Below are 25,416 nucleotides of genomic sequence, written 5' to 3'. Positions count from 1 at the left end.
TTTAATCCACTCACAATCCAAAACAAAGGAAGACATATGTAGAGGTCACTCGACATGGTCATGTTTGGGAGAATATACCTGCGTCTGGAGTCCTTCTGTACAATCAGCAAAAGGATATTGCAACATATATGTGCAGATAACACAGAAACAAATATCGGCTGCAGGAGTGCCGTGAACGTGAAAATCAAATGGTGTCTCTTGAAAGTTAGGATCCTGATTGTACAGGACTGAAACACAGCTGTGTCAAGTCACCTCTACATATTTATTTTAAAAAACTTATAACCCGCTTTATACCTAAGTGATGTCCAACAAAATACATACAAATGTAAACTAAACATAATAAATTACGTCCACACATAGTACAATAATATATCTTCCTTGATTTGGATTTTATGAGTGAACTAAAAGCTTCTTGTTGACTCACTTTTTCTGTTGCTGTTGAATATTGGACTGCCAGGACTGGTGCTATCTAGCATATTTATAAATGATCTGGAAATCAGAAGAAGTGATATGGTTAACATTTGCAAAATGATAAAACCATTCAAAGTTGTCAAAACACACACGGACTGTGAAAAATTGCAGAAGACTTTAGGAAATTGGAAGACTGGGAATCCAAATAGCAGATGAAATTTTATGTGGACACATGCAAAGTGATGCATATTGGGAAGAATAATCCAAATCATAGTTACTTGATCTAGGTGTCATTGTAGACAATACGCTGAAATCTTTTGTCCAGTGTGTGGTGACAGCCAAAAAAGCAAACAAGATATGAATTATTTGGAAAGGGATGGAAAATAAGATTAATAATATTATAATGCCTCTGTGGTTGTGTATTACATGCAATTCTGGTCACAGTATCTCAAAAAGATATAGCAAAATTAGAAAATGTTCAAAGAAGGGTGACCAAAATGAAAGTGATGGAACTCCTCTCATATGAGAAAAGGTTAAAGAGGTTAGGGCTTTTCATCTTGGAAAAGAGACAGCTGAGGGGGGATATGATAGAGGTCTACAATATTTTGAATCAAATTTTTACTCTTTCAAAAAGTACAAAGACTAGGGGACACTCAATGAAGTTACATGGAAATACTTTTAAAATATTTTTTCACTCAACCAATAGTTAAGCTCTGGAACTCATTGCCAGAGTATGTGTTTACAGCGGTTAGCATATCTGGGCTTTAAAAAGGTTTGGACAAGTTCCTGGGAGTAAAGTCCATAGTCTGCTATTGAGACAGACATGGGGGAAGCCACTCCTTGACCTAGGATCAGTAGCATGAAATCTTGCTACTACTTAGGATTCTGCCAGGTACTTGTGATCGGGATTGGCCACTTTTGAAAGAAGGATACTGGGCTAGATGGACCATTGGTCTGACCCAGTACGGCTATTCTTATGTTCTTATGAACCAATCCTTGAACTAAGGATATGTGTAGGAGCAGGTTATTTCTCATTCTCCTCACTCAAGTTATCACAAGGGCTCAAAAAATTCATATATCAAAGACTTAAATGGATGCTTGAGCGCACAGCTCCAAAGGCTTGAATGTTGAGGTATGTTTATTTTTATATTTAAAAATTTATATACCGCCATTACCACAGTTTTTAAGCAGTGACAATATACTAACATTTTCATCATGAAAAGAACTCAATAAAAAAATACAGGAAAGACCTAGAATATACACATAAGAAACAAACAACCATACCAATAAAAAATAATATATTAATATACCTTGCTAGCAACCTCAGACCAAGCCTTGCCAGACTTATTTCTAGACTGAGAAATGATGTACCTGTCTGACAACAGTCAACCACTAAGTAATGTAGATTTGTGCTGGTATAAGACACACAGCTGCTTATAGCGGATATTTTAGAAGGGATATTCACACTCTGCCCAAACTGGCACCTTGCCATCACATGTTCATGGGCCTAGTCCCCAACTGCATCACAATACCCGTTCTTTATCAAAAGCCCCCAACGGGCATGCCCACCCCCAAACCAGACACCCCACATGAGAATGGACCCCCTTTTAACCACAACCCCTGATCAGCTGGTTCTGGGGAACATGACACTGAACAGCATGGGTCCCCCCCTTAACAACAACCAATATGCCCCCCACCCCCCATGTGAATTCCCACTCGACATCAGCTATGGCACTTTGGAGCTGCTTCCTCCCAGCATCATGACTGTAGGGCTGTCCCCTTCACCACACCCCCAGGGCTTACCTGGTGTTCTAGTGCTGGGAGTGGTTTCCCCTCTGCTCCTGACTTGTTAGGCTCCTGCAGTGGAAATGGGGTTCTCAATTCAAATAAGATGTGAAAAGAACGCTTGCACCAGCTGGCAAAAAATATCACACTCCCTCACAGAGTGCAACATTTTTTGTCAGCTCTGGTGCAAATTTGCTTTTTATATCTTATTGCCATCGAGAGCCCCTGAGGTAGCCCTTTGAGCGAAACCTGGCTAAGTCGGGCACAGCTTTCCCTCTACATCTGTTGCTAATAAAAGTATCACTGGAATTTGATTGGATCTTGTCTACCTGGCTTTTTACTCGATCTGCTCTTGATTATATACAACTAAGACCTAACTTCATAATTAATAAGGATATTACCATTAATAGTTTGGAGTATAACAGAAAGCCTCTCTGTTGACTCAGAAGGCAATCCAAATAAAAATAAAATGCAGAATGTTTTATTTTAGTTATTAAAAAATACTGAACAAAATCTTTTTGGTGAAACTTTCTTTCACTGCCGAGACAAAAGGAGGAAAAAATGTCTCAGTCTTTTCTATATCAGCCAAGCTCCTCTCCCCAAATATACCAGTTACAGTACCTTGTAGAAGTCTCCACATTTTTCACATTCTGGTGTAAAAATACAGTTCAAAATGCTTTAAAAGTAGGCTTTTTTTCACTGATCTACACAGCAATCTCTACAGCAATATTCAACAAGCAGTTAAGAAATCACAATGTCTTCACTATATTAAGTCTTTACATCCAATATCACAACAAACCCAAATTAGCCCCAAAAACACAAAAACAAAAAAAAACAACCCAACCATAAAGCTCGTAAGCTAGTGGTAATTTATAAAAATAATTTATTAATCTTCCATGTTACCTTGAAACAACACACACTAATGATCAGTAACTCACATCTATTACAGACATCTGTTATGAAGAAACTGATCTGCCTCCTTGGCAGGTCTGCACTTATAAATATGGGCTAATAACTGTGGGAAGCATCTAGAAATAAGAAAAACACAGTTTATTTTTATCAATGGGATCTTAATATACATGTCATATTAACTTAGAACCTACCTTTTGAGATTCTTCTTTAACAGATCTCTCTTCTCCCGATACATGGGTATGCTTCCTCAGGGCACTTGGAGAGATGTCAATTCTCCTAATTTTATTTTTTTTTTTTTAAAGAAAATTTCTGTTATATGGCATGAGAGAGGCAGCTTGACATATTCAATGTTCACTGGAATTTGAAGAAATACACGCATTGTATTTTTATTTACCTTTTCAGATTTTCATCACCTATTCCCTATTCCTAATTAGATTACCTGCCCAAGTGTCTCAGGTGATTTGCCAGTCCCAGGGCTGAAGGTGTGTTATCACCAAAATAATAACATTAGCACTGCCGATTGCCTAAGTAGGGGCTGCCACTGGAGTGGCAAGCTACCTTCCCTCCTTTCCTGGGCTGGACACAGTCATTCCCATCACAGAAGATGGGAGCCATACCCACCAATGTATAGACCCACCAATAGACCGTTCACTTGTCTATTAGATTGTAAGCTCTTTGAGCAGGGACTGTCTCTCTTTGTTAAACTGTACAGTGCTGCGTAACCCTAGTAGCACTCTAGAAATGTTAAGTAGTAGTAAGTAGTAGTAGTGCACCAAGGTCTGAGTCAGCTTCATTTGTGTTTTACTGCTCCTATCTTAATACTAACATCAGCAACCAGAATCATTTCAGTTGATTTAAAACAACCAGTCAAAAAAAATCTAAGTTAAATATGGTTGAAATAGCACTGAATATTAAAAGATTAAAGTCAATTATTTCAACACTGTTCAATACATAAACAGGAAAAATATGTATTTTTTTCTGCTGCATCACTGCTTATACGAATATTTATATATGCATTTCAACCTGAATTTGTTTAACTGAAGTACTCTTGTAATGAATAGCAGTATCCTTATTTACATTTTCTCTTATTTTGTAAGCTGTTTTAAGCTATGAAAAGCAGGGTTGGTATTAGAGGGTGGCAAACCAGGGAAACTGCCCTGGGACCCCAAGCCTGGTTCAGTCTGAAGGAGGCATAACTAAAGTGGGCTTCTGCATATCTAACACCAGCCCTGATGAAAAAATGCATTTTAAATAAAGTTACTTACCTATAACAGTTGTTCAGGGAGGCAGCAGTATACTTTCGCCCTCCTGCAGTTTTCAACCTCTCCTCCTACCACAGTCTCACTGCTTCTCATCCTTTGAAGTCCACTCCATCCGTCTATTCTACCCGCTGCCACTCAGAGTTGCAGTCATTTACCGCCCACCTGATAAGTCCCTCCCTTCCTTATCGACTTCGATGCCTGGCTCTCCGTTTTTCTTGAGCCCTCATCACCATCCCTCATTCTTGGTGACTTTAACATACACACTGATAACCCATCCGACTCATACGCTTCTCGGTTCCTCACTCTAACCTCCTCCCTTCAACCTCCAACTGAGCTCTACCACCCCTACTCACCAATCTGGCCACTGTCTTGACCTCGTCCTCTCTTCTACCTGCTCACCCTCCAATTTCTGCGACTCTGCTCTTCCTCTCTCTGACCATCACCTGATCACCTTCACACTTCATCACCCTCCCCCTCAGTCCCGCACAACACTAACCACTACTTCTAGGAATCTCCAGGCTGTCGACCCTCCCACCTTATCCTCTAGTATCTCTAATCTCCTCCCTTCCATCATATCCTCTGAGTCTGTCGACAAGGCTGTCTCCACTAACAATGCCACTCTCTCCTCTGCACTGGACGCCCTTGCACCATCCATCTCCCGTCCCACAAGGCGTACTAATCCCCAGCCCTGGCTGACCCCTTGCACCCGATACCTTCGCTCCTGCGCCCGATCGGCTAAACGCCTCTGGAGGAAATCTGGCACCCATACTGATTTTTTCATTCATTACAAATTCATGCTATCCTCCTTCCAGTCCTCCCTATTCCTCGCCAAACAGGACGATTACACACAATTGACTAACTCCCTCAGCTCTAACCCTCGTCATCTCTTCGCCACCCGTAACTCCCTCCTCAAAGTGCCCTCCGCTCACCCCCCCCCCCCACTCTCTCCTCAATCACTGGCTGACTACTTTCGCGACAAGGTGCAGAAAATTAACCTCAAATTCACCACCAAACCATCTTCTCCTCCTCTTCACCCTATAACCCACTCCCTCAACCAACCCAGGCCTCCTTTTCCTCTTTTCCTGATCACCGAAGAGGAAACCGCCTATCTTCTCTCCTCCTTGAAATGCACCACCAGTTCCTCAGACCCCATCCCCACCAACTTACTTAACACCATCACTCCTACTGTCACCCCCCCATCTGTCATATCCTCAACCTCTCTCTCTCCATTGCAACTGTCCCTGACACCTTCAAGCATGCTGTAGTCACACCACTCCTCAAAAAAACATCATTTAACCCTACCTGTCCCTCCAACTACCGCCCCATTTCCCTCCTACCCTTCCTCTCCAAGATGCTTGAACGCGCCGTTCACAGCCGTTGCCTTCATTTTCTCTCCTCTCATGCCATCCTCGATCCGCTTCAATCCGGCTTTCGCCCCCTACACTCGACAGAAACGGCACTATCTAAAATCTGCAATGACCTGTTCCTTACCAAATCCAAAGGTCACTACTCCATCCTCATCCTCCTCGACCTATCCGCCACTTCTGACACTGTCAATCACAACTTACTTCTCGCCACACTGTCCTCATTTGGGTTCCAGGGCTCTGTCCTCTCCTGGTTCTCCTCTTCTCTCTCCCACCGTACCTTCAGAGTACATTCTCATGGTTCTTCCTCCACCCCCATCCCGCTCTCTGTTGGAGTTCCTCAGGGATCTGTCCTTGGACCCCTTCTTTTTTCAATCTACACCTCCTCCCTGGGCTCCTTAATCTCCTCTCATGGTTTCCAATATCATCTTTATGCTGATGACACCCAGCTTTATCTCTCCACACCAGACATCACTGCAGAAACCCAGGCCAAAGTATCGGCCTGCTTATCCGACATTGCAGCCTGGATGTCCAACCTCCACTTGAAACTGAACATGGCCAAGACCGAGCTTGTTGTCTCCTCTCCCTCCACTCTCTCTCAGTTGATAATACCCTCATCGTCCCCGTCTCATCTGCCCGCAACCTCGGAGTCATCTTCGACTCCTCCCTCTCCTTCTCTGCGCATATCCTGCAGATAGCCAAGACCTGTCGCTTCTTCCTCTATAACATCAGTAAAATTTGCCCTTTCCTCTCTGAGCACACCACCCAAACTCTCATCCACTCTCTCATTACTTCTCGCCTTGACAACTGCAACCTACTCCTTACTGGCCTCCCACTTTAACATAGTAACATAGTAGATGGCGGCAGAAAAAGACCTGCACGGTACATCCAGTCTGCTCAATAAGATAAACTAATATGTGCTACTTTTTGTGTATACCTTACCTTGATTTGTATCTGTCATTTTCAGGGCACAAACCGTATAAGTCTGCCCAGCACTATCCCTGCCTCCCAACCACCGGCTCTGGCATAGATCGTATAAGTCTGCCCAGCACTATCCCCGCCTCCCACCACCGGCTCTGCCACCCAATCTTGGCTAAATAGCATTCGCCAAGTAGGCCAACCCTACTTCCAGCTGGCTCCCATCTTGCATTTTGCCAAGTACTGATACCACTTCAGGCATGCTCTAGCCAAGAACACTTGCATAGAAAGTTCACAAAGACCTTAAGACACATTTATTTCAGCTAGCCTTTGGGACACAAAGCAATAGTCTAACCATCATCTGTGATGCAAATTGTTTCTCTGTATGTTTGTGCCTTGTATTCTTACTATCTTTTGGAAATATGGAGTTTTTCTTTTTCATTCTTATATTTTAGACTGTAAATCTGCTTTGATTGGCTTGTTCAAAGAAGTAGAATAGTAAATGCAAATAGTTAATTATAATAAATACAAATGTTTAAAAAAATATTATACCTCTTAGGTGATATGTAGTTCAAGAACAACTGGTTTCATGTTAGAGTCCACCTGGGGGCCAATGGCTCACTTCACATTCATCTCCCATTCCCCCCAACTCCAATCTTATCACAAGTGTCCAATTAAGGGGGTAAGAGCAATCCCTACCCCTACTGCACCAGTTGCCATCTATCCCCCCTTCAGTCCGTTCAGAACACTGCTGCACGTCTTATCTTCCGCCTGGACCGATATGCTCATATCACCCCTCTCCTCAAGTCACTTCACTGGCTTCCAATCAGGTACCGCATACAGTTTAAGCTTCTCCTATTAACCTACAAATGGACTCGATCTGCAGCCCCTCCTTACCTCTCTACCCTCATCTCCCCTTACATTCCTACCCGTAACCTCCGCTCTCAAGACAAATCCCTCCTTTCAGTACCCTTCTCCACCACTGCCAACTCCAGGCTCCGCCCTTTCTGCCTCGCCTCACCTCATGCCTGGAATAAACTCCCTGAGCCAATACGCCAGGCCCCCTCCCTGCCCATCTTCAAAGCCTTGCTCAAAGCCCACCTCTTCAATGTCGCCTTCGGCACCTAACCACCATACCTTTATTCAGGAAATCTAGACTGCCCCAACTTGACATTTCGCCCATTAGATTATAAGCTCCTTTGAGCAGGGACTGTCCTTTTTGTTAAACTGTACAGCGCTGCGTAACCCTAGTAGTGCTCTAGAAATGTTAAGTAGTATTAGTAGTAGTGGGGGGGGGGGGGGGTGCAGGAGAGTTCTGTGAGGATTAGTATACTGTTGTCCTCAGAAAACATCTGCTACAGGTAAGCAACTTTGCTTTCTCCGAGGACAAGCAAAATCAACGCTAACAAAATGCAAATAGTCACACTCATAGCATTAAGCATTATGGAGTTGTTGGGGAGGATGAACACATGCCCAGAGAGTCAGAGAGGGGAGGAGGAAGAGCTGCCAGTTGCCTCTCTGTTGTCATGACCAACTTTTAACCTCTATGGTTTGTTGTTGTGGAAGTTCGTAATCCAAGGGTCGGGGTGGAGGGGGCTGCTCTCTGTTGTGCTGCCTGCTTGGGGGGTCTGATCGCATCCTCGAGTCTCAGAGGAGGAATCCATTTCTTTACCATTGGAAGTCAGCCATAAAGATGGCAAGGTGAGATAGCAGGACAAGGTTTAGTTAGTCCACGGTTTCATCTGTGACAGGTTGTTTTTCCTTTATTCCAGAATTGGTGGTCGGTGAATCATTAGCTGCTAAGTGTGTATTTTGCACAAGACATGTTAGTGGTGTAAGTTTTCATAATCAGTAGGGTATCAGTATTGTGATTGGTTGTGTGATCATGTATTTACATAGTATTTGGATAATCATATTTCTTTATATATATTTTGGTAGCACAAATCTATTTTTGTAAATCTGCTTTGCATTTGCCATATATAACTGTTATTTTTCTATTCACAATAAATAATAATATATTTTATCTGTGGCATTGTTCCTTTCATTGGTACAGCTAGCTAGCCAAGGGCCAATTAGGTACTATCACTTCTCCTGAGCAAACAAGTCCAGAATAATTGTTTTTGTGTGTGATTATCTGATATAAAAGTACCTTACACCCTCAGCCCCTAAACACTCACCAGCCCAGCCCCAAGAGTATTGAGGGGGGAAGGTGTTTATGTTCCTTTCAAAACAGAGAAAAGAAATCCCCCCCCCCCCCCCCCTCCAGCCTACTTGACCAACAGGACTGCACAGGCTAAATGTCCATCACATGCTGGAGACTAAGAATATATACCGACTCTGAAGGGACTGCACAAGACAGTTACAGGATTGCTAAGAGTTCAGAATTCTCGATCTGCATGGGCTTGTAGGAGTGCATAACCCATCAAGTCTGGGCCAGCCTGCAGGAACGGAAGCCTGCCTCACAACTTTGTAGGTCATTATAAGCGGCCTACCAACATTGCCAGGGCTCAGATGCTATGAGCCTTGACATTATCATTTCACAAACTGTCTAAAGCATTACATATTAAAATGAAAAAACACAAAACATGTTTCAGAGTCAAACTGTCTAAAGCATAACAGATTAAAAAGAAAAAAAAAAGCTGATACCTAATTAGACAATGTGCAACTAGTAACAGCAGTATCAGGCTTATTTACTTCAAAATAAAAAGCTCTGAGGACTTTCTAATGGCCAAGTCTACTCCAGGTAGAAGACAGAGGGTCTTTTGCAATTCAAAATATTCAAGGCATGTTCACTTGTGTAAACATGTAACCTGGGAAAAAATGTTGGAATGATTATCTAATTAAGGTAGAAATCTGACACCACTTTAGAAAGGAACTTATTAGAATGCATGCATAGAACCCCTTTATTGTTGGAAAAACTGTGTAGAATGGTTCACTAAGGTATGGAACTCATTTACTCCATGTTAAAGAAAATTGCCATCAAAATAGGACTTTCTAAATCAAGTACTTCAGCTCACAGTAGTCGAGATTCAAAAATGAGTTTTCATCTCATGGCTGAGGAATTTGAAAAGGACGTCCCAAGATCAAATTGGATTGAATCGTCCACCACCGAAGAGAATTGTGGAAATCGGTGGACAGCTGGATCACATCCTCTAGATTCCCTACAGCTTGATAGCACTGGGAAGCCGATCTCATATGAAGACGAGCCATGGGAGTCACATGAACTGTGGAGGTCATATGGCCTAGAAGTCTCAACATCTGCCAAGCTGTGATCTGTTGAGACGCTCTGGCGATGGAAACAAGAGCAGAAGGTTGTCCGCCCTCGCCTCAGGGGAGATAGGCATGAGCCGCTTGTGAGTCCAGCAGGGCTCCTATGAATTCTAGTTTTTGAACTGGAAGAAGATGGGACTTTGGATAATTTAGAACAAACCCTAATAGCTCCAGGAGTTGAATAGTCATCTGCATGGACCGTAGAGCTCCTGTCTCGGAGGTGTTCTTTACCAATCATCGAGGTAAGGGAACACATGCACCCCCAGTCTGCATAGCAACGTTGCAACCACCGCTAGGCATTTTGTAAACATCCTGGGCGCAGAGGCGAGACCAAAGGGCAGCACACAATACTGGAAATGCTGTGTTCCCAGACGGAATCGAAGATGCTTCCTCTGAGCGGGAAGTATCGGGATGTGTGTATAAGCATCCTTAAGTCCAGAGAGCATAGTCAATCGTTTTCCTGAATCATGGGAAGAAGGGTGCCCAGGGAAACCATCCTGAACTTTTCTCGGACCAGGAATTTGTTCGGGGCCCTTAGGTCTAGGATGGGACGCATCCCCCCTGTTTTCTTTTGCACAAGTACCTGGAATAGAATCCCAGCCCTTCTTGCCTTGGTGGAACAGGCTTGACCGCATTGGCGCTGAGAAGGGCGGAGAGATCCTCTGCAAGTACCTGCCTGTGCTGGAAGCTCAAAGACTGAGCTCCTGGTGGGCAATTTGGAGGTCTGGAGATCAAATTGAGGGAGTACCCTAACTGGACTATTTGAAGAACCCACTGGTCGGAGGTTATGAGAGGCCACCTTTGGTGAAAAACTTTTTTAACCTCCCCCCGACTGGTAGATTGTTCAGCACAGGTACCTTTATGGCGGCTATGCTCATCCGGAGCCAGTCAAAAGCCCGTCCCTTGCTTTTGCTGGGGAGCTGCAGGGGCCTACCTGGGCGCACGCTGTTGACGCGAACGAGCGCGCTGGGGCTAAGCCTGAGAAGGCTGTCGGGAAGGTGGAGTGTACCTACGCTTATTGTAAGTATAGGGAACATTCCTCCTTCCCCAGAAAAAACGTCTACCTGTTGAGGTACATGCTGAAGGCGCCCCGTGGGAGAGCTTGTCGAGGGTGGTCTCCCGCTGGTGGAGCTGTTCTACCACCTGCTCGACCTTCTCACCAAAAATATTATCCCACCCGGCAAGGGACATCCGCAAGCTGCTGCTGGGTCCGATTGTCCAGGTCAGAGGCACGCAGCCATGAGAGTCTGCGCATCACTATACCGTGAGCAGCGGACCTGGATACAACATCAAAAGTGTCATAAGCACCCCTCGACACGAATTTACGACATGCCTTCAGCTGCCTCACCACCTCCTGAAAAGGCCTGGCGTGCTCCGGAGGGAGCTTATACACAAAGTCCGCCAGTTGCTTCACATTGTTCCGCATATGAATGCTCGTGTAGAGCTGGTAAGACTGAATTTTGGACACGAGCAAAGTGGACTGGTAGGCCTTCCTCCCAAAAGAGTCCAGAGTTCTAGATTGTTGTCCCGGGGGCGCCGAGGCAAAATCTCTAGAACTCCTGGCTCTCTTGAGAGCGGAATCCACAACCATAGAGTCGTGAGGTAACTGCGCCCTCATCAACTCAGGTTCTCCGTGAATCTGATACTGGGACTCAGCTTTTTTGGGGATGGTGGGATTAGTTAATGGTTTCATCCAGTTCCTAAGCAATGTCTCCTTAAGGACTACTACTTAACATTTATAAAGCGCTACCAGGGTTACGCAGTGCTGTACAATTTAACACAGAGGACTGTCCCTGCTCGAAGGAGCTTACAATCTAAAGGACAAAAAAGAGCAGTCAATCAAATTGGGTAAGTCTAGGTTTCCTGAATAGATGAATAATGGTTAGGTGCCGAAAGTGACATTGAAGAGGTGGGCTTTGAGCAAGGATTTGAAGATGGGCAGGGAGGGGGCTTGGCGTATGGGCTCAGGGAGTTTATTCCAAGCATAGGGTGAAGCAAGGCAGAAAGGGCGAAGCTTGGAGTTGGCGGTGGTGGAGAAGGGTACTGAGAGGAGGGATTTGTCCTGTGAGCGGAGGTTACGATTAGGAGTGTAAGGGGAGATGAGGGTAGAGAGGTAATGAGGGGCTGCAGATTGAGTGCATTTGTAGGTTAATAAGAGAAGCTTGAATTGTATGTGGTACCTGATCGGAAGCCAGTGAAGTGACTTGAGGAGAGGGGTGATATGAGCATATCGGTCTAGGCGCAAAATAAGACGCGCAGCAGATTTCTGAATGGATTGAAGGGGGGATAGATGGCAAAGTGGGAGGCCAGTGAGGAGTAGGTTGCAGTAGTCAAGGCGAGAGGTAATGAGAGAGTGGATGAGAGTACGGGTGGTGTGCTCAGAGAGGAAAGGGCAAATTTTGCTGATGTTATAGAGAAAGAAGCGACAGGTCTTGGCTATCTGCTGGATATGCGCAGAGAAGGAGAGGGAGGAGTCGAAGATGACTCCGAGGTTGCGGGGAGATGAGACGGGGAGGATGAGGGTGTTATCGACTAAAATAGAGAGTGGAGGGAGAGGAGAAGTGGGTTTCGGTGGAAAGACAATGAGTTCAGTCTTGGCCATGTTCAGTTTCAGGTGGCAGTTGGACATCTAGGCAGCAATGTCGGATAAGCAGGCCGATACTTTGGCCTGAGTTTCTGCAGTGATGTCAGGTGTGGAGAGATAAAGCTGGGTGTCGTCAGCATAAAGATGATATTGGAAACCATGAGATGATATCAGCGAGCCCAGGGAAGAGGTGTAGATTGAGAAAAGAAGGGGTCCAAGGACAGATCCCTGAGGAACTCCAACAGAGAGCGGGATGGGGGTAGAGGAAGATCCATGAGAATGTACTCTGAAGGTACGATGGGAGAGATAAGAGGAGAACCAGGAGAGGACAGAGCCCTGGAATCCAAATGAGGATAGTGCGGCAAGGAGTAGATTATGATTGACAGTGTCAAAAGCAGCGGCATAGGTCAAGGAGGATGAGGATGGAGTAGTGACCTTTGGATTTTGCTAGGAACAGGTCATTACAGACTTTAGTTGGTGTGCTGTTTCTGTCGAGTGTAGAGGGCGAAAACCGGATTGAAGCGGATCGAGGATGGCATGAGATGAGAGAAAATCAAGGCAGCGGCTGTGAACGGCACGTTCAAGTATCTTGTAAAGGAAGGGTAGGAGGGAGATGGGGCGGTAGTTGGAAGGACAGGTATGGTCTAGTGATGGTTTTTTGAGGAGTGGTGTGACTACAGTATGCTTGAAGGTGTCAGGGACAGTTGCAGTGGATAGCGAAAGGTTGATACGACAGATGGGGGGGTGACAGTAGGAGAGATGGTGTTTAGTAAGTTGGTGGGGATGGGATCAGAGGAACAGGTGGTGCATTTCGAGGAGGAAAGAAGGTGGGCGGTTTACTCCTTGATGATATCAGGAAAAGAGGAGAAGGAGGCCTGGGTTGGTTGGTTGAAGGAGTGGGTTAAAGGGTGAAGAGGAGGAGGTGGCCTGGTAATGAATTCGAGGTTGATCTTCTGCACCTTGTCGCAGAAGTAGTCAGCCAGTGATTGAGGAGTGAGGGGGGCGGGGTGAGAGCGGAGGGCACCTTGAGGAGGGAAATGAGGGTGGCGAAGAGATGACGAGAGTTGGAGCTGAGAGAATTAGTCAATTGGGTGTAATAGTCCTGTTTGGCAAAGAATAGGGAGGACTGGAAGGAGGATAGCATGAATTTGTAATGAATGAAGTCAGTATGGGTGCGAGATTTCCTCCAGAGGCGTTCAGCAGATTGGGCGCGGGAGCGAAGGTATCGGATGCAAGGGGTCAGCCAGGGCTGGGGATTAGTACGCCTTGTGGGACGGGAGATGGATGGTGCAAGGGTGTCCAGAGCAGAGGAGAGAGTGGCGTTGTAAGCAGAGACAGCCTTGTCGACAGACTCGGAGAACATGATGGAAGGGAGGCGATTCGAGATACTAGAGGATAAGGTGGGAGGGTCGACAGCCTGGAGATTCCTGAAAGTAGTGGTTAGTGTTGGGCAGGACTGAGGGGGAGGGTGATGAAGTGTGAAGGTGATCAGGACATTATGCAAAGGAGCAGTGGACGACTCTTTAGGTGGCGAAGGATAGTCAAGGACCTCGATCATCTCAGTCCTGGGCTCATCGTAAGTTACCAGAGGGAAGTGAATGCCCATAGACATTTCCCGGACAAACGAAGAGACAGAAAGGCTCTCCGGGGGAGAAAGCTTTCTTTCTGGTGAAGGAGTGGGATCAGAGGGAAGACCACATGACTCCTCAGACGAGAAATATCTGGGATCCTCCTCTTTTCCTCATGAGGCATCCTCCTACAGTCCGAAACCGGGCCCGTCTTGACTCCAAGAAACCGCGTCTTCGATGATGACGTCGAGAGGTCAACTCCCGTGCTGGCGGCGATGAAGCTCCCTGCAATGACGTCAACGGGGAGTCGACCTGGATGGCAGCCGAAGCCGATGACGCAAGCGGCACCGGCGTCGGAGATGTCACCACAGGCGGAGAGCCAGCAGGTGCCTCCATCAACCGTACCGAGGGTGAAAGCACCCCCGGTACCGGCACAGACTGACGCAGCAGCCCTTCCAGAAGGATGGCTTGGATGCGTTCGTCCAGAGTGTCTGCCGGGAAAGGCTGTGGGACCGGTGCAGGAGTCGGAGGCAGAATCTGCAGAGGGCGAGGAGGAGGTACCAGGCTGTCCGATGTCAGACACCTCTTGAATGGAGGGCGAGCGGTCCTCCCGGCGTCGACGCTTCTTGGGTGCCGAATCCTTCGACGCCCTGGAGCTCCCGGTACTGTGTCAAGAAGGAGACCGATGGCGATGCTTTTTAGCCTTTGCTCGAGGCACGTCATTGGTACTCCTCGGTACCGAGGAGGACGTGGAATCCAGACGCCTCCTCGGGGTCGGGTCCGAAAGAGGTCAGTCCCGATGGGCCTTCACAGCAGGAGCCATCGAGACAGGTGGAGACCCACTCGATGGCTCACTGCTCCCAGCGTGAGGTGGTCTCCGGCCAGCCACTACCTGCGCTCCTGATGTCGATGCCATCTCCGGTGCCGACATCGACGCCGACCTCGATACCGCTGTCGACGTCGAAGTGCCAGGCAAAGCTCCAAACATACAGTCCCGCTGAGCTTTTCTCGACGCCTGTATCCGCTTTTTAAGGCTCAGACACAACTTACATGCATCTGGGCGATGGTCGAGCCCAAGGCACTGGATACACCACATGTGGGGATCGGTGCCGGAGATTGCCCGGCTGCACCGACCGCACTTCTTGAAGCCGCTGGGAATCCTCGATGTCATGGACGGAAAAATAGCAGTGGCGAAGTCAAAGTTCTCGATGGTGCCAAAAAAGAAGGGCACAAAATTGAGAAGAGGGCCGCAGCGGCAACGAAAAGAAACTTAAGAAGGGACACAAACCTAAAAATATAAGGGGTACTTTTTTTTTTTTTTTTTTAAACAGCTCAAACAGAGCAAAAAAAGAAAGAAATGAAGAAAAAAGGCGGAAAAACTCGCGAAAAAACGAAGGCTCTTTCACAGGGGCACAGAGAGAGACCATAAAACAGCCACTCCCTACCGCGGAAAGAAAAAGACTAAGCGGGACTCTCGCGCGACAGGCGGCAAGATGGCTGCGCGCGCTCGAAGGCTCTAGAAAACCTTTGCTGCTAGGAAGATTTCCGTTCTGCAGGGCTGCCGTGGACGTCACCCAGTCGTGAGAACAAGCAGCCTGCTTGTCCTCGGAGAATGCTGTTTCATCTTCTGGACAATATCTTGTCTTACATTTACCTATCTATAAGAATGTGATATATAAAACAATTCACTCTGGTAATTTCTCCTATCAAGGCACCAAAATTTGGTATTCTCTTCCTAAATCAATCAAGTTGACAGATGATTACCTAAAAACACATTTCTTCAGTCTGGCCTTTTTGAATATAAAGAATTCTATCTGAATTTTATCCACACCCTTTTCTTAATCTCGATGCCCATCTAGTCCTGCCTAATTATGCTCTCACCTATCCACTCAATTGTTTGTCCTTGAGATAGTCTAAATCCCTGGTTACTTACTGCACATGTATTAATTTGCTTCTTGAACTTATTGTAATTTGTGTTATATTCTGTACTTTACTATGTTTTATTCACTTTATTGTTCGTTTGTAAGCCACAGTGAACTTGAGTCTACTTCGGGCTAATGCGGGGTATAAATGTCATGAATAAATAAATAAGATCCTATCCTGGAGCAAAACTGAGAAATCTTGCATTGAAATGGCAATCAAATCTATTGGGATGCCCACTACTGGAAGAGTCATACAACTTAACTCAGTTTGTTCACCCAGACATTTCCTTGCTCATCAGATACGTAGCTCTGAGGTACATACCATGAGAACTGGCTCATTTCCATATTCTGATTGTTTCCCAGTACAGGAGATATTATCTGGACTCTCCCTGCTTGTTTACATAGTGTTGTCAGGATAAATGATCTTTGAAAACTTTTAGAGAATTCTAAATAGCGTCTTGCTCCAGGATGTTTATATGATAAACTCTTTCTGAGCAGACAATATACCCTGGATGTAAAGCCCATCTAGATTTAGGCGCATCTGAGTTAAGTTGGGAATGTTGAAGAGGATTCCTTTTGCAAAATCCTGTAGAGGACTGGCGACAGAAATGACATCCTGAGATTCTCCATATACTAAGTCCACCGGCTAGACAGGATTGATTGAGTGCCATAATGCCATGTGGCTTAGCATTTTCAACATTTCACCCATACTTGCTGACTCTGCTGAATTTCCTCCAAAGTGGAAACTGAGATGGTCATCCTTGTGGAAGAAAGGCAGTTGCTTTAGTCATGTCTAGCAAGGGTCCTATGAAATTCAATTTTTGTGTTGGTTCTACATGTAACTTGAGATAATTTATGAAGAACCCTAATAGCACAAACACCTGAATGGTTCAGCAAACAGATCTCTCCACCGCTTCCTAAGATGAGTGCTTGACCAACCAACTGTCCAATAGGAAAACACGTGAACTCCCAGTCCCCCTTTTGAAGGGGAATAAGGGAGCTTAAGGAAACCAACCTGAACGTTTGAGAAATTTTTGTTCAAGTATGGCATTAGAGGTATCCTCCCATCTTTTTTGTGATCAGGAAATACTTGGAATAAAATCCCTGCCCTCTGGAAATGGGTTTGAACACAAGGGACTAAGTATATCCTGATGCTGAGAAATTAACCTTGATGCTCTTGGTGAGCAATTTAGAGGCTGGCCTGACAACTGAAGACAGCATCCTATTTGAACAAATTTAAGAATCCATCTGTCTGAGGTTATAAGGGACAATCTGCTTGCAAAAAACACAGCCTCCCTCTTGCAGGTAAGTCATCTGGAATAAATATAGAAAATGAGGCTATGTTCTCATGGAGGCAGACAAAAAAGGGAAAGGGAAACAAAAATGAGATTATATTATATTGCCTTTGTACTGTGACTGCACCTCAAATACTATGTGAAATTCTAGTTATCGCATCTTAAAAAGGTTATAGTGGAATTAGAAAAGGTACAGAGAGGGACAATGAAAATGATAAAGGAGATGGGACGACTTTCCTATGAGGAAAGGCTAAAGCGGCAAGGGCTCTTCAGCTTGGAGAAGAGAAGGCTGAGGGGAGATATGATAGATGTCCATAAAATACTGGAGTGGAATGGGTAAACATGTACCATTTGTTTACTCTTTCCAAAAATACTAGGACTAGGGGGCATGCAATGAAGCTACTAAGTAGTACCTGAATGTAACACACCTTGAGCTACTACTGAAAAAGGTGAGAGCAAATCTAAATAAATAAGTCATTATTAAGAAGGACTTGGGGAACATCCACTGCTTATTTCTAGGATAAGTAGAAAACAAACAAAAATATTCTTCTGAAATTCATTGCCACTCACATAGCAGGGGTTAAAAAAGGTTTGGATAGTCTCTTAAAAGAAAGTCCATAAGGAGTAGAGTGGGGGAGTAGCCAAGTGGTTACAGTACCTAGCTTGACATCTAGGAGATGGCCGGTTCAAATCCAACTGCTGCTCCTTGTGATCTTGGGCAAGTCACTTAAACCTCCATTAGATTGTGAGCCCTCCAGGGACAGGAAATACACAGTGTACCTGAATGTAACACACCTTGAGCTACTAATGAAAAAGGTGAGAGCAAATCTAAATAAATAAGTCATTATTAAGAAGGACTTGGGGAACATCCACTGCTTATTTCTAGGATAAGTAGAATAAAATCCGTTTTACTGTTCTGGGATCTTGCCAGGTACTTGCGACCTGGATTGGCTACTGTTGGAAACAGGATACTGGGCTTGCTGGGACATCGGTCTGTCCCAGTATGGCAACTCTTATGTTCTTATATAACTGTCCCTGGTTTTAGCTAATGTGGAGGTTGGGTCTCCTGAGCCCTCTGCTGTCTGGGGTGAGAGCAAAAACCCTGCAGAGACTGGAAGGAGCAGGAGGGTGGATACCTAAGCTAATGGGAGAAGCAGGACTTCCAATGCCTTCCATTGTGGTACCTCCTAGAAAAAAAAAGGCTAGGTCAAACGTGGGCCTGTAGAGGGGCCTAATACTGTTAACTATGCTCCTTGATCAGGAAGCAGCTTCCTGAACCTCATCTCATCTCTGAAGAGATTCTCTCCATGGTTCAGCATATCAGAAAGCTTTTTCTACATACTACTACTAATTTCTATAGCGCTACAAGGCATACTCAGCGCTGTACACCATACACAGAGACAGTCTCTGCACAAAGAGCTTACAATCTAGATAAGACAGGTAAACAGACAGAACAATTCAGGGTAAGGAAATAAAGAGGTGAGGATAAAAAACAGGGCAAGTGAGTTAGGAGTCAAAAGCAGTGGTAGAGAGGTGGGTTTTGAGTCTGGACTTGAAAACGGCCAAAGACATATCTTGCCTGAGGTCAGAGGCCTGCAGCCAGGTGAGTCTGCGAACCAAACCCCATGGCAGAATCTCTCAATGCTGTTTCATAAATATCATAACAACTTCATCTGACTTCATACTTAACCAGCTTATAATCTCCAACATCTGCGCATCAGATGCCCTCCGCCTAGTGAGACTCCTGATGCAGGCCTAATGGCCAAAACACCGTTTGTGTCAAGTCTTTTTATCAATAAACGTTTGTTTTTAGAAGAATTAATCTCTCCAGTCTGGTTTCTGTGGTCAAACATCCCACTTTTTCGTATATTTCATAAATATCATAAGTCACTCGGTCTATACTGTCCACACTCCTTTCCTTTGCTTACTAATGAGAATAATTTCTTGGACTTATCCCTAGGAAACTCTGAAACACTGTGCACAGTTTCACAAGTACATGTTTATGAAGAGCTGATGGAATGCTATATGAGACAAAAGGACAACATTCTGAAAGAACCTTTTTCCATAAGACTCCAATGTCCGAGCCTCTCTCCACAGCAGCAGTTAAGAGTAAGTCTTGGAACTCTTGGCTCTTTTGAGAGCGAGTCTGACCTATATGAAATGGAGAGGAAACTGCTGCTACTCAAATGGATTCTGCACATACAGTCAACCTCATTAATAGGAGGGTACAAAGAGGAGGGTCTCCCACACTCATCTGTACTTTCTTCAGGATTCTGTGAACAGCCATTCTCACAGCTTTCTTATGGTAGGGAGATGGGAAGATTCCTTCATTGATGCACTAGAAATGTACAATGGTACAGCCTCGGTGCCAAGACATCGGTTTCAGGCAGGGTAGAGATCTTAAATATTGGCTGGACTGCCCCTGTTCTCATCATTGACAATGTTAAACCTGCACATTGAGTTGAGCAAAGAAGCATTCCATCTGCTCCTCCAACTTCTGCATGAGCTGTTCTTTAAAGGCTAACATCTACATACGTTTGGGGGGGGGGGGGGGTGGGGGGGAGGAGGAAATCAAAGTAGCAGTAGCAACATCCTCCCAAGTCACTTGAGGAGTTTCAGAACTGGGCTCTCTGGTCCATGGAGGGTGGCGCACCATGCTTCAACAGATGTGGGATTCACATCAGCCTCTGCCCAATGCCCTGCATCATGCTCACTCAGCATTAAGGTTGAATCCGTCCTCTTCTCTTGAGGGGAGTTGGACAATGACTGATCTTTGTGGGCTGTACTGATGCTCAATGACCAGGGTAGCCAAAAAACGATGTCCATAGGACCCACAGAGACCAACGCTTCCAATGCCAATTGACTGGTTTTAAATCTAAGTATTTTCTCTGTCTAGATCTATCTGAATCCAATAAGGACTGAAAAAGTTAAGAATCAATCACTTACAGACATATTATAGGGCTTTAATATAATTCCAAAAGGTCTCACTAAGTATAGTCATATTAGTGTATAACAGTAACAGCTTATCCTGCTCTGAAAAACTAAATAAACATGCATGTGATCACAAGGGAGAAATGAGGTCTTACCTGATAATTTTCTTTCCATCAGTCAGTCCTTTCCACTATTCCAGAACCTGTGGGATAGTTGTGTCCATGAACCAGTAAGTGGAGATAGAGAACTGAAAAAGCTGAGACATTTCTCTCTTGGTATCCAGTTCAGCTCCTCAGTATTTAAGTAGACAAACAGTAAGGATAATACTCGGAACAAACACAACCACCTTAAACAACTCACTAACCTAACACTAACCAGACGAGCAAACGTGTGGACCTCATCTCTTGGTAACTTGTAGGAGATATGCAGGAAGCACCATGTAAGGTGACAGTCGTCATTTCGCCCATTACTTCGCACAGACTAAACATCTGAGAAACATGGACCTCTGAAATAGTGGGAAGGACTGATGGAAAGAAAATTACCAGGCGAGACCTAATTTCTCCTTCCATTACATAGCTTCCCACTATTCTTGAACCAGTGGGATGTATAAAAGCAATCCCTAGAGTGGGTGGGATCCTGGCACCGCCACCCTGAGGATCGAAGCCTCAAAACTGGTTTCTGATCATGCCACAATGCCCACCCTGTAGTGCTTGGCAAAGGTATGAAATGTCTACCATCACTGCCTGGCACATATCCCCTAGGGACAGAAAGGTAGTCTCTGCCCAGGATATTGCTATACATCTCACAGAATGAGCCCGCAAGATAGTATCTTTCAGCCATCTACAAGCCTGTTTATCAAAAAGCACATTCTGATTTGCAAAACTCAGTCATGACTTCCAGATATCTAATGCTTACTCTATGCACATCTAGAAGCTTCAAAGAAGAATACTGAGCCTCTTCATCCTCTCTGTGAAAGGATGGAAGCTCCACAAATTGGTCAAGATGAAATGCTGACACCACTTTCAGTAGGAAGGAAGGAATCATGCGCAGATAGACCCCTACCTCCAAAAAGCGAAGAAAGGAATACTGACAAGACAGCAAGAAGCTCCAAAACCCTATGTGCCAATGTAACCACCACCAAGAACACCGTCTGTCTCATTCAAGAAAACCTTACAGAGTGGCCCAAAAGGAGGCTTCTGCAAAGCCCGAAGGACTAAATTAAGGTTCCACTCTGGACATGGCATGCAAAAGGGATGCCGCAAGTGGCTTGCTCCCCACAAGAATCGAATATCTGGGTTAGCCTCAAGAAATGTCTTCTGCAGTCGGCCCCCAAAACAGGCCAAAGCCACAACCTGAACTTTCAGAGAACCCAATACTTACCGTAGAGAAAACATTAGGATGTGCACGATCTGAGCAGAAGAGGGAGAAAATCCACGCTCAGAAAACCAATCCTCGAATGTCTTCCACACCCTCGCATACGTCATGCATGTAGAGGGTTTGAGTCTGAAGCAAGGCAGCAATGACCGAATTATAATATCCTTTTCGTCTCAACTGAGCCCTTTCAATGGCCAAGCCATAAGAACAAAGTGGGCACGAATCCTGTATAAGCGCCGGACCTTGCTTTAGTAGGTCACTTACCTGCGGAAAATGGAGAGGATCCCCATCCAAGGAAACAAAGGGGCAATCTATGTACCTCTTGTCAAGGACTTATGTATTTTGGGAAGAAAGTATATAGTTGGTATGATCGGTTCTTTTATCACTAAAAAACTAGCCTCTTTTTCGGTTAGGTACTGTGCTTTCCTACCTATTTCAACTAATGAAGAAATTTCACTTTGAATTTTTGTTGTTGGATCTTTACTTAATATTTTGTAAAAAGTTGGATCATTGAGCTGTCTATGTAGTCAAATCGGGTCCATGTACCATGGCCTCGTGGCCAATCTGGGGCTATGACAATTATTCAATCCCAGTGCAAAGTGATCCATTTCAACTGGCGGCGTACCACAGGCCAAGGAGGAAAGACATCTATACTAGTCACATGTAGCAGGTGTTCTAGTTGCACAGCAAACATTCTCAAATGTGGGTGACATCATCCACAGAGCCCAGTGCGGACACTGCAAATCTTTGAGGCACTGTCCCCACCGCACAGGCACGGGTGCCTTCCGAAGCCACACTCAAGCTTGGGATCAGCGGTACAATACTAAAGCTAAGACGACAACTCCATGGGGAAGTGGGAGGGATGAGAGAATGTATGCCTGCCGTCCTAGAACACCTGCTACAGGTAAGTAACTTAGCTTTCTCCGACGACAAGCAGGCATAATATTGTCACATGTGGGAGTAACTAGCTACCAGACTCACAACTTAAATGAATTTTTGGCAACGAAATAGTCCATAAGCCTGGTGGAAAGAAAAGGGCCGGAGGGGCAGAATTGACTTTTTAAGAAATAAAGATTCTGCAGGACTGCTTGTCCAAACTGGATATCCCGCCTAGAATTCTGCTCCAGACAGTAGTGAGCAGTGAAGATGTGGACAGACTACCACCTTGCCACCTTGCAAATTTCTGCAAGGGACAGTGTGTTAATGGGCTACTGAAGCCACCACAGCTCTTACATTGTGAGCAGTGACACGGCACTGAAGGATATAGCCAGCCAGCCAGCCGAGATAGCACGTTTGGTGTGGGAATTCCCAATCTGTTAGGGTCAAAGGACAAAAAAACTGGGATGACTTCTATGAGGTTTTGCACATTCTAGATAATATGCTAGAGCACATTTACAGTCTAAGGCAGTGTTTGCCAAGTTCATTCATGGAGTACCCCTTGCCAATCAAGTTTTCAGGATATCCACAATGAATATGCATGAAAGAGATTTGCATATAATGGAGACAGTGTGTTCATGGATATTCATTGTGGATATCCTGAAAACCTGACTGGTAAGGGGTACTCCAGGACCGACTTGGTCTAAGGTATCACAGTGCTGCTTCTCCAGGATGATAATGTGGCTTAGGGAAGACAGAAGTACAACGGACTGATTCAGGTGGAGCTCAGATACCACAATAGGGAGGAATTTTGAGTAGGTCGAAGTACAACCTTGTTGTGGTAGAACCTGGTGTAAGGTAGGACTGCCACAAGGGCTTGGAGTTTGCTGACTCTTCTGGCAGAAGAGCCATTAAGAATACTACCTTATATGTGAGGAACTTGAGAGAACAGGAATGAAGTGGTTCAAATGGAGGTTTCATGAGAGCTGTTAGGATGACATTGAGATTCCCATGCCACTGGAGGTGGTTTGACAGGAAGTCTGGTATGGAATAAACATTTCAAGGGACGGACGAAAACTGGCTTACTGTCAACTCTAGAATGAAAACTGATAACGGCAATCAAGCGTACCCTGACGAGTTAGTCTTGATGCCAGAATCCGATAGATGGAGGAGGTACTCCATAAGGGTAGGAAGAGAGCATCTAGAAGTGTCGAGTGTTCTGGCTGCACACCAGATAGAAAATCTTTTCCACTTAAATGCTAGTATTTCCATGTAGAAGGTTTTATAGAAGCTAGTAGTATTCTGGAGACTGAGGCAGTAAGATTTAAGGAACGTAAATCTATGTCGTCGGGAACCAGGATGTCAAGGAAACAGAGCGAGGGTCTGGATGGAGAAGGGCCTTTTATTCTGTGTTATTATGATTGGAAAAGCATCTGGTTCTCTGGATGATAACTCTAGGAGGAGAGGGAACCAGATCTGACATGGCCAATTGGGGAACAATCACAATTCATAATCCCTTGGTCTTGATGCAGTTTGAGTAGAGCTTTCCTGAAGAGAGATTTTTTTTTTTTTTTTGGGGGGGGGGGGGGGGGGGGGGGGGAGCGCATAGAAGATCCGCTCCCCAATGGAAGAAGGCGGCATCTGGGGCTAAAAGTTTGGGAGCATATTCCTTTAACAAAAGCAGTGAAACTGCTTGTTCTAAGGAGAACCAAACAAGTCTCATAGGGGTTCTCCACTGCTAGAATATTCAACTACAAGCATACTAAGGGACCATTGGTGAGGCTGAAGGACTGCTCAATTTTGTCTGCCATAGCATTCTGTTTGCCAGCTACGTAAATAGCTATTAGAGAGATGTTTCTAGAAGCTACCCACGTACATATCTGTAGGGCTTGTCAACAAATAAGAACATGGTAGTAAACTGCAACCTGGTTGTCTGTGCGAAAGAGAATTACCTGATCAAGAATGTGGTCTTGGAAAGTTTTGAGAGCTTTCCAAACTGCTCACAGTTCTAGGAGGTTGATATGTTGTTGTTTCTCCCGTGGGGACCAAGAACCTTGTGTGTGGAGACCATCGAGGTGAGCTTCCCAACCTACCACGGAAGCATCCATGGTGAGGATCTTGTGATCTGAAAGGGGCTGAAATGGAAGATCCCAGGGAAGATTGTGGGATACCATCCACTAATGTAGAGAGTGGCGTAGCTGTGGAGTTACTCAAATAGTTGCAGAGAGCAATCCTGTGGCTTGGGACCACTAAGAGGAGAGCATCCACTGAGGAATTCAGAAGTAGAGTGAAACCAATGGTATTACATACATCATTGACGCCATGTGACTGAGTAGGTGGAGCATCTGACGAGTGGCAAGATGAAGTATGCTTGCTCTTGGTTGAGGAAGAAAGGTCCGGCCAAGTATTATCAAGGAGAGTCCCTATGAATTCTAAGGTCTGAACTGATTAAAGATGTGATTTGGGGTATTGATCACAAACCCAAGCAGTTCTAGGAATCTTACTGCAGATAGAATGGAGTTGTGTGCCAACTCCAGGGGAGATGCCTTAACCAGTTGTCAAGGTAGGGAAAAATGTGTATGCCCTTCATGTAGAAGTGGCAACATCCTCCCAACTCACTTGAGAACTGGGTTCTCTGGCCTATGGAGGCTGGCACACCCTCTGATCTAGAAACCTATCCGATGGCATAGACGACGAGCAGCCCTCGCATTGAGGGCACTTTGAGGACACCAGTGATCCTGGTGCCTTGTGCTGTTGGTGCCATGCTTCAACAGACGTCGGATTCACATCAGCCTCTGCCCAATGCCCTGCATCATGCTCACTCAGCATTGACTAAGATAAGGTTGAATCCCTCCCTTTTCTCTGGAGGGGAGTTGGACAATGACGGATCTATGAGCAAATGACGGATTATGAGCAAAACCGAGCTTCTCATTTCCCCCCCCCC

General features: G+C 45.2%; 1 protein-coding gene across 8 annotated transcripts in view; it reads right to left on the bottom strand.

The window, feature by feature from the left end:
* The window catches only part of BCLAF1 (BCL2 associated transcription factor 1), a 247,097-nt gene that overhangs the window by 114,395 nt on the left and 107,286 nt on the right, over positions 1 to 25,416 (bottom strand). For all 8 annotated transcript variants that reach the window (XM_030198433.1, XM_030198437.1, XM_030198438.1 and 5 more), the window contains exon 7: positions 3,300 to 3,384. In XM_030198433.1, coding sequence (XP_030054293.1) covers positions 3,300 to 3,384 — 85 coding nt within the window. The remainder of the gene's footprint in view (positions 1 to 3,299; positions 3,385 to 25,416) is intronic.

Source organism: Microcaecilia unicolor, chromosome 3 (genome assembly GCF_901765095.1).
Source record: "Microcaecilia unicolor chromosome 3, aMicUni1.1, whole genome shotgun sequence".
NCBI classification, from domain to species: Eukaryota; Metazoa; Chordata; class Amphibia; order Gymnophiona; family Siphonopidae; genus Microcaecilia; species Microcaecilia unicolor.
This window is presented reverse-complemented; position numbering and strand designations above follow the sequence as displayed.